At 37.7% G+C, this 9,818-nt stretch overlaps 1 protein-coding gene across 1 annotated transcript; it reads left to right on the plus strand.

Annotated features, from left to right (window-relative positions):
- The first annotated feature begins 7,922 nt into the window (after positions 1 to 7,922).
- Positions 7,923 to 9,757, plus strand: LOC142161660 (low affinity inorganic phosphate transporter 1-like). The gene has a single exon (XM_075248961.1). It carries the CDS (start codon positions 8,058 to 8,060, stop codon positions 9,633 to 9,635), a length of 1,578 nt encoding a protein of 525 aa, XP_075105062.1. The 5' UTR covers positions 7,923 to 8,057; the 3' UTR covers positions 9,636 to 9,757.
- The last annotated feature ends 61 nt before the right edge of the window (positions 9,758 to 9,818 follow it).

Raw genomic sequence — 9,818 nt, forward strand, 5'->3', positions numbered from 1 at the left:
CAGTGCAGAGGCATTTTCCTCTTTTTCCTCTTCTTCCTCTTATTCATCTCTTAGTTTTTGGACCGAGTCCATCATGAGAGCGATTACTTTCCTCCTCACCCTTCGAGGTTTGGGCTTGGGGTCCTCGGACTGCAAGGCAGGTTTCCTCTTCTTGTCTTCCCCCGGCTTTGGAACCAGGGACTTAGTTTCTTCCTCGTCACTTGAAGGCCTCAAAATGGCATCCTTGGTCAGGCCTGCATGAAAGAAAATTAGTGATGAATGAAGTATAAAAAGTGTTTCAGAACGTGAAAAAGGAGATCCTTACCATGGTTCTTGACCTCCTATCTGCCCTTTGCCAAATCACGCCATGTGCGCTCGGCATAAGTGAAAGTTGAGGCTAACTTCCGAACCCAATCTTCGAGGTCAGGTACAGCTTGAGGCATCCAAGGAATAACTGCATGTCGAGGGAGGAAATCAGGAGATGTCGAAGAAGGTAAAAAGAACAAAGTTTAAGAGATCATTTACGGTCGAAGTTCCACTCCTCGGGGAACGTCATCTTCTCTTCCGGGATAATATCGTGGGTCCTCACCCGTACAAAACGGCTCATCCAACCCCGATCCTTGTCCTCGTCGATGCTTGAGATCAAGGACTTTGTTGTCCGGCGTTGGAGCCTGATTAGTCCTCGATAGATTCGGGGCCGGTACAACCGCATGAGATGATTTAGAGTAAACTCTAGCCCCTCGGCCTTGCTAGAGAAGAAGCGCACCATGGTTACTATGCGCCATAGGGAGGGGTGGATTTGGCCGATGGTGACCTGATATCTTTTACAAAGATCAATAATCACTGGGTCGAGGGGACCCAATGTGAAGGGGTAAGTGTAAACACTTAGGAACCCCTCCACATAAACGGTGATGCCCTCTTCGGGAGCAAGAATTTGCACCACGACCTCGGGACCCCAATTACATTCCTTCGTCACGGCCTCGAGATAGCCCTTTGTAATCGAGCACATGTACATCGACACATGCTCACATCGGCCTGGGATCGATGAAGGATTTTCGACCTTGAAGTCGGATTTTAGAGTACACGGGCCGGGAACATACTCGTGGGGAAGAGGCTCCACCGGCACCTTGTCGCCGGACGGACGGGAAGAGGAGCAAGAAACTTTCTCCTTTTGCGATACAGTCTTTGAGGTTTTTGCCATTTGTATAATTAAAGAAGAGCGAAGGAAGGTGAAAAACTGGTGGTTTCAGTGCTAACGACGGTGCTCTACAGACTGCGAAAAAAAGGAGACAAAAAGAGTGAGAAGACTTAGAGGTTTGATTAGAGCAAAAGTAAAGTTTGATTCTCTAAAAGAACGGGTATTTATAGAATTACGGTGAGGGTTCGGTGGCGCTAGTGGCCGACCGCAAACTGACAGGCATTAATGATTTGGGGAACTGAACCGACGGGATGTTTCGATCACATCCGTCACGTACGTCATGAGGACGATGTCATGATCGAGGTTTCGGAAAATCAAGGCTCAAACCGTTTCTTACCATTTTATTCCAAGAAACGCAGGGACTATCTGTGTACGGTCGAAATCGGGCATGCCGATTTCATAGGAACGAGGAGCTGCCTCGAGAGTAAGCTCGTAATAGACCAGGCTCGAGCCCAATGGCAGAATACGGAGTATGAAGATCGAAGTGCTCGCTGAAGATCGAGATCGAGCATGACCAACTTCGAGTAAGGCATAACAACGGAATGGCAAGATATTAGCAACGACCGAAGATCTCGGCGAAAATTCCGGAACAGATCGAATCAAGCGGTTATTGACGCTAATCATAGGATTTGTTTCTATTATTAGAATTGTACCTTATTTAGGATTCATCTACTATAAAAAGAGGGACCTCATTCATTTATAAGGGATGGATTCACTGAAAAAACATATACACATATACTGCTTTCTCTATTTCACTTACTATCTACTACTGCTCATCACTGTTTATTTTCTGTTTTTTATCATTCTTGTTACCCAACCTCGAGATCACCTCAAATCGAAGTCGAAAGCACTGCCAGAACACTGGTTCGATTTATTTTACTATTCAGATTATCTATTTAATTCATTATTTAACAATTGGTATTGGATCAAATCACGTATCCTTAAAACCACTAAATAAATTTAATTGTTACTTGAAATTTTAGGGTAAACAATATGTTTTCTTACGTTATCTTTAACATTGAAATTCTTTTGAAAGTGAATAACTTAAAGTATAGTCGAAATGTCAATTATATGGATTAGATAATGCAATATAATTAAGAAGTTAAAGTCAAATTAGAATCAAATTTTCGTATCAAATCAAATAAGGCATATCCAGCGAATGAAACAGCCGTGCAGACTGCTAAGCAGTCACATCATGTACTTAAGGTGGATAGAGATGTACGTTACATATATAGATAGTTGACTTTCGTTTGTCTATATTTTATTTTTGAGTGAGAAGATAACTTATTAAATTGGTTAACCTTTCTTATTTCGTAGGCGTTTGGATATAAAATTGTAATTTTTGAAAAAAAAAGTAGTATTTGGAGTTAAGTTGAAAAATAATATTTGAAATTTGAAATTATGTTTGGACATACATTTCACTTGAAAAAATATTGTAATTTTGTGAGTAAGGAACAAAACAAATTGAAAAAGTTGTCGAAACCACTTTTAAAATTTTCAAAAACGCATTTTCAATTTGTTTTCAAAAACTTGCAAAATTTCATGAACAAATACATTTTTGAAAAAAAAAACCAAAAAAATAAATTTTTTGTTATGAGCAAACGGATCCTTAATTAATTATATAAAAAAAAATTGCACATAGAAAACTATGGATATTTTCCTTTATTTGTTTATTGAATAAAAAAGGAAGAGAAATAAAGAGGAGAAAATGTTCTTTCCAGAAAGCCGTACTGAGCAAATTGGAAAGCATTAACTGATTTATTTCCAAACTATATTTTTCTTTAGTGGAGTATCTAAATTCTAAAATAAGGATAAACTAATTTAGTATTTTTTTTTATTTTACGAATTTATTTAAAATAAGGTACTCTGTTTTTGTCTCATTTTATATGAAGGTGTATTGTTTATAAATACAACGTATACCTTTTTATGACAAACTAAAATGGAAAGTGTATCGGATATAGAGGTGGATGTATCATGTTTGTAACATGTCAGTCGAACCAACACATATCGTATATATTTTCATGTAAAAATAACTACAATTTAAACAAGTTAAAATTAAATTTCGAAAACATAATTCTAAATGTCCAATATATTCAAACTCATTACGTTTAAATTCTGTATTCAAACACTTTAAAACTCAAACTCATTACGTTTAAATTCTGTATTCGTCTTTTATCACGTCAAATTGGACATAGATAGTATATATTTGACTTACAAAATGCTTAATGCTTACATGGCATACGCGACATAATTACCCGTCTTTATTATTTTCTTCCTGCTAGAAATATATATGTGATTTTGATGAGAAATTTTGTTTGGATACAGTCAATCCAAGATATTTGTCAACTAGGCCATGAGTAATATCTACCAAAGCATTAAGTAGAATCTAAATACATAAATATTTAGCCAAAAAGAATAAAGAAAATGATGTATCGGAGTAACCTAACGGCAATAATTCATCATTTTATTATTTTATAAGTAATGTAATTAATTGTTGATTGATAAGTACGATAGCATGCCTTGATAAGCGAGCCAAGTACCAATGGTTAATGTTGTTTTTGTTTTGTTACTTATTTGTTTTGCTTTTGTTAAGGTTCGTTTGGTTAAACTACTAAAATTGTTTTATGCGGTGATTAATAATGAACTAATCATTATAAAAAATTAGAATTAGCTACGAACCTCGTCACTAATCAATGCGCGTATCTTATAATTTGTTTTGATAATGTGTCGTTGATATGTCGCTAACTAGTATTAGCTATGAATTTTTCTGATTAGCTACAAAATTTGTCTATCGCTAATTCTTATTTTTTAGTAGTTAGTATCCAGTGACTAATAATGAAGTGATTGTAATATATGAATTGCTTATTTTAAATGTACACTTCTGTCTTTAAATAGTTAATTCCTTCGTTGCTAATACACATCTTTTTATTCACATTTCATTCCGCGTAGAGTAATACATAAATATCCTGAATATGAATTTATGTTGAGATTAATTGCTCAAACTAAAGCGTACTATCGATCAAGTATCAATACAAGCGTGATGTAACTTCGCTTATAAACATTTAGGTGGAGACTTCTCCTAAGGTTGTAGTTGGGATCCGAATCTTGATTATCAAAGATTTTTTCTTTTATTTTAAAAATACAAGGGAACTTGCGGTCACTACTCTTCGGGTGCGCATAAAATAAATATTGTTATTGTGTAATAGCTTGCAAACCACACATGAGGGTAAACAACGCTAGGCAAGTCCCGTGCGATACTGCGATGGGCTCGGCCAAGGAGATATGCAAGTGGTTTGATTTCAAACCCTAAACTTCCCACTAAAGTCCCATGCTCAACATACTCGGCCACCCCAAAGGGTCTTGATTATCAATATTTTTTTTAAAATAAGAGAACATGCGGTCACTACTCTTCGGATGCGCATAAAATAAATTCCGCTATTGTGTAATAGCCTGCAAATCACACAGGAGGGTGAACAACTCTAGGCAAGTCCCGTGCGATATTGCGATGGGCTTGGTCGGAGAGATATGTAAGTGGTTTAATTTCGAACCCTAAACTTCCCATTAAAGTTCCCTGCTCAACATACTCAGCCACCCCAAAGGTCTTGATTATCAAAGTTGACACTCTAACTTTTCAAACATTTTGATTATCTTAATTAGTGTCAAACATAAAATGCCTTCACATATGTATGAAAGGTTTCCATTTTGTTTAGCTGAGATTTTAAGAAGGGTTGGTAAACATTTGCATATGTAGCAACTTGTTATTAAGTTTTTCTATATACAACTTGTATTTATTTTAGAATAGTAATAAATATTCTTAATTTATTGTACATATTGTTGTTGTATAGCGTGTTTGTGGTACTGCAACATTCTTATAAATATTACTCAAAGCAACGGCCAACGTCAAAGCAACGGCCAATTGTACTTGTGTTGAAGATATAATTAATCAAATAAATTAAGATATGTCTCTCTAACAACTTAAACTTTTAAATGATATGATCATATACATCAACAAAATATTAGAGCAGGCAGAGATCATAGGTTCGAGTTTTACTGTCATCCATTATCAAAAGAATTTTCACCCGCTATGTCCTTGTCAGGACTATTACAGTCCTAAATTGGTTAAACGTTAAGATCGACATGTGTTGTACTTTTCGTATATGGTGTTGAACAATTAACACAATTTGAGTTTTGATTGCATTAGGTCGAAGATTCATTTTTCACATTTTCTTTTTGGCAATCCGCATGTTATTACTCGTACTATTTTGTTGGCTCCAATTAGAAGTGGCAAATGTGCAGATTAGAGGGGAAATTTTAAAAGTCTTTCGTTATCTTACATTTTGTGTCCAATCAACACTATCACGCAAATTGCATCGCCACTTGTAATTTGCGTGACATTGTGAGATGTTTGTTTCCCCATAACTATATCAATATCACTCTCTCCACATGCAAATGCTAGCTGCGCACGCCAATGCAAACACTTACATATTGTCAATTACCTTAATCGCTTTTCAAGCATCTGACTTTGATCATTAAATTAATATAATACTAATACTAGCCAAGAAAGAGATTGAACAGTTGAAAATATGATAATATAAGCCGTCTTTTTCCTTTTATTTTCCTACAGGTAATCTTTAATTAGATAGTTTACAAACCTGCAGATCAGAGGCGGACCCAAGATTTGAGCGCGACGGGGGCACCACTAACCTTAAATATGCCAATAATTAACGATAAAATTTTGGGTGCAGTTCTTTAAGAAACTAATAAGTATGACAACTTATCCGTAATATATAAACAATCAGAAATTTTTAAAGAAAGAAAAAGCACTAAGCAAAGAGTGAAAGATTACTTTGCAAAATAGGTGCTATAGAAAGCAATATTGATAGAAGCGGTGTCGCCCGGCACTACTTCTTTAATTTTTCTTATTTTATATATATATATATATATATATATATATATATATATATATATATATATATGCAAAAATAAACATTGTTATTAGTGTTTTGTTATAAAATATTTTGACAAAATTGATTTTCTAGGTCTGTAATGAAGCCTTCAATTTTGAAGTAAGAGGCCAAGGTTTCGAAACCTGCAAGGTTAAAAGGATAGAAACTATTATCGAATCCAAAAATGTAAAAGAAAATAAAAGAAGAAGAAAAAAATGCTAATTTTGCTTGAACTAGGTCTCGAACACTAGACCGAATGGTAAGGAAAGCTGGAAGGATGCTTAAACTAGCAGCACAACTACTGCTGCCATCCAGCTTTTGTTTTTCAGGGGCCCAAGTAAATTATTTAAGGGGTCCTATCTGGATATGCATTACACATAAAATCTATATATACACAGTTTTTGTCGAAGCTAACGGGTTCCGGTGACCCCTCTAATGACCATGTAGGTCCGCCTCTGCTGTAGATAAGCTAGCAGCTCTCAATCATGACATACAGTGGCGAATCCAGAAAAATCTTTAAGGGTGTTCAGACTTGAAAGAAGTAAAAAATATCCTGACAAAAATTGTTCAATCTTTAAGGGGTTGCTCTGATGGTAAGCAACCTCCACTTCCGACCAAGAGGTTGTGAGTTCGAGTCACCCCAAGAGTAAGGTGAGGAGTTCTTGGAGGGAAGGATGTCGAGGGTCTATTGGAAACAGCCTCTCTACTTCATGGTAGGGGTAAGGTCTGCGTACACATTACCCTCCCCAAACCCCACTAGTGAGATTATACTGGGTTGTTATTGTTATATATATATATATAGTGTAATGTTTCGTAATATTTCGATGAAAGGTAGTCAAATATTGACCACCCTTGTTAAAAGGTGGCTTCACCCCTGATGATATGGATGGAATCCATGTCTTCAATTCCTTTGAACTCCGCATACATGTTAGAGGCCTCGTAAATATGGACAAATGGAATTTACCATTGGGGTAGCTCGGTACACAAAGCATTTCGCGTGCACGCACTCGAGGAGGGCCGCACCCCAAGGGTGTGATGTAAACAGTCTACCCTAATGCAAGCATTAATTAGTGGTTGCTTCCATGATCATGATCTATATGTCACGCAGAAACAACTTTAGCGTTGCTCCAAGACTCTCTTTCAAATGGAATCTACCATCATCTTGGAATAAGCAAACAAAACCACCTAACACAGTATATGAACATCCTTGAATCACTAGACCTCGTATAGTTTCGGTGAATTTTGGATAGATCGCACATTACTATAGAATCCAGAATTTAAATTCTACGGGGTTCAAACTTTAACGTTCTATGTTTAATTCACTGTATTTTCAAAATTATAGGAACATATATATTATTTGTTATAATTTTAGTAATTTTTAAATGTAAACATATATTTCACGTTGAAAGTACTGGATTAAGATGAACCTGATACTTAAATTCACCCCTGCTATGTGCATATATATGTATGTATCAGAAGACCTATGTTGCGCAAACTCTCTGAAAATATGTCGCCGCATGCGCATCGGATCCTCTAAAAGTAGTGCATTTTTAGAGGATCCAGCACGGGCTCGCCAGCATATTTGAAGAGTCCGTGCAACATCACAGAAGACTATGTCTAAAATAAAGATAATGGACAGATTTTTTCAAAGGCCAACTAAATATATGCTAATACTTAAATGGCAGTAAGAAATTGCAAAGATAATTGTGAGTATCATACATAACTTAAACTAAGCAAGCTTAGCTTGTTGACATGATATAAAGGTATATGCCCATAATATTCCAGGTATTATTCTGGTTTGTCTGAAATGGTATTAGTTAGACAACTCTTATAAGTAGTTAGCATTTTCCAATAAATCCATATATCTCTATTCCAACAGATCTCTCCTAATTTCCGAAGGTGCACTACAATCTTCTGAAGAAGCAATTTTAGCCATGGCTGTTGAGGATAATAATCTGCAAGTGCTTAATGCACTTGATTTGGCCAAGACTCAACTCTACCATTTCACAGCAATTGTTATTGCTGGAATGGGATTTTTCACTGATGCCTATGATCTCTTCAGCATTTCACTTGTAACCAAATTACTTGGGCGTTTATACTACACCAAGCCAGAGTTATTGAAGCCCGGAACACTCCCTCCGACCGTCTCAGCGTCGGTCACAGGTGTTGCCCTTGTCGGCACCCTCGCCGGCCAGCTTTTCTTCGGCTGGCTCGGTGACAAGATGGGCCGAAAAACGGTCTATGGTATGACTTTGATTATCATGGTTTTGTGTTCCGTTGCATCAGGGCTCTCCTTTGGGAGTACTCCTAAGGGTGTTATGGCCACTCTCTGTTTCTTCAGGTTTTGGCTTGGATTTGGCATCGGTGGCGATTACCCTTTATCAGCCACGATTATGTCCGAATACGCAAACAAGAAAACCCGTGGCGCCTTCATTGCTGCTGTCTTCGCTATGCAAGGTTTTGGAATTTTGTTCAGCGGGATAATTGCACTTATTGTGTCAGCTGGATTTGATCATGCTTATAACGTCCCAAGTTTCCAAGAAAATCCAGCTCTTTCTACTGTGCCACAAGCCGACTACATTTGGCGTATAATTCTCATGTTCGGAGCATTACCAGCTGGCCTCACTTACTACTGGCGCATGAAGATGCCCGAAACAGCCCGATACACAGCTCTCGTGGCGAAAGACGCAAAAAGAGCCGCACAGGACATGGGGAGGGTGCTACAAGTTGAAATTGATCCCGAGGATGCAAAAATCGAACAAATGTCTAGGGACGAAACCAATAAATTTGGTCTATTTTCATGGGAATTCGTTCGTCGCCACGGGCTGCACCTATTCGGCACAACTTCCACATGGTTCTTGTTGGACATTGCTTTCTATAGCCAGAATCTTTTCCAGAAAGATGTGTTCAGTGCAATTGGATGGATTCCACCAGCCAAAACCATGAATGCTGTTCAAGAAGTTTACAAGATTGCAAGAGCACAAACCTTGATTGCACTACTTAGTACAGTGCCAGGGTACTGGTTCACCGTGGCGTTCATCGATATCGTTGGAAGGTTCGCGATCCAATTGATGGGATTCTTCTTCATGACTGTATTCATGTTTGCCATTGCCATTCCCTACGATCATTGGACAAAGAAGGACAACCATATCGGGTTCGTTGCAATGTACGCCCTCACATTCTTCTTCGCGAACTTTGGGCCAAACGCAACCACATTCGTGGTCCCGGCTGAGATTTTCCCGGCCAGACTTCGATCAACATGTCATGGTATTTCTGCAGCTGCAGGTAAAGCCGGAGCTATAGTAGGAGCGTACGGATTCCTGTACGCTGCACAAAGCAAAGATCCAACGAAAACCGATGCAGGATACCCGGCGGGTATCGGCATAAAGAACTCGCTCATTGCCCTAGGGGCCATCAATGCTCTGGGAATGGTTTGTACCTTCTGTGTGCCAGAGTCCAAAGGAAAATCCCTAGAGGAAGCATCACAGGAAACTATACCTGGAGAAAGTTGAGTTGTGATTCTATTGTGTGATTGATGCAGTCTTTTTGTGTTCTTTTTTTTCATTTCTTTTCTATTATATTCTTTGTATCTGTTGCTGTCTTTTTCTCTGTATTGTAATTGTAATTCTTGTTTGCTGATATTTTTTATGATTCTTTTAACGATCGTGTGTATCTTACTCTCAAACTGAACGCTA

Source organism: Nicotiana tabacum, unplaced genomic scaffold (genome assembly GCF_000715075.1).
Source record: "Nicotiana tabacum cultivar K326 unplaced genomic scaffold, ASM71507v2 Un00422, whole genome shotgun sequence".
Taxonomy (NCBI): Eukaryota; Viridiplantae; Streptophyta; class Magnoliopsida; order Solanales; family Solanaceae; genus Nicotiana; species Nicotiana tabacum.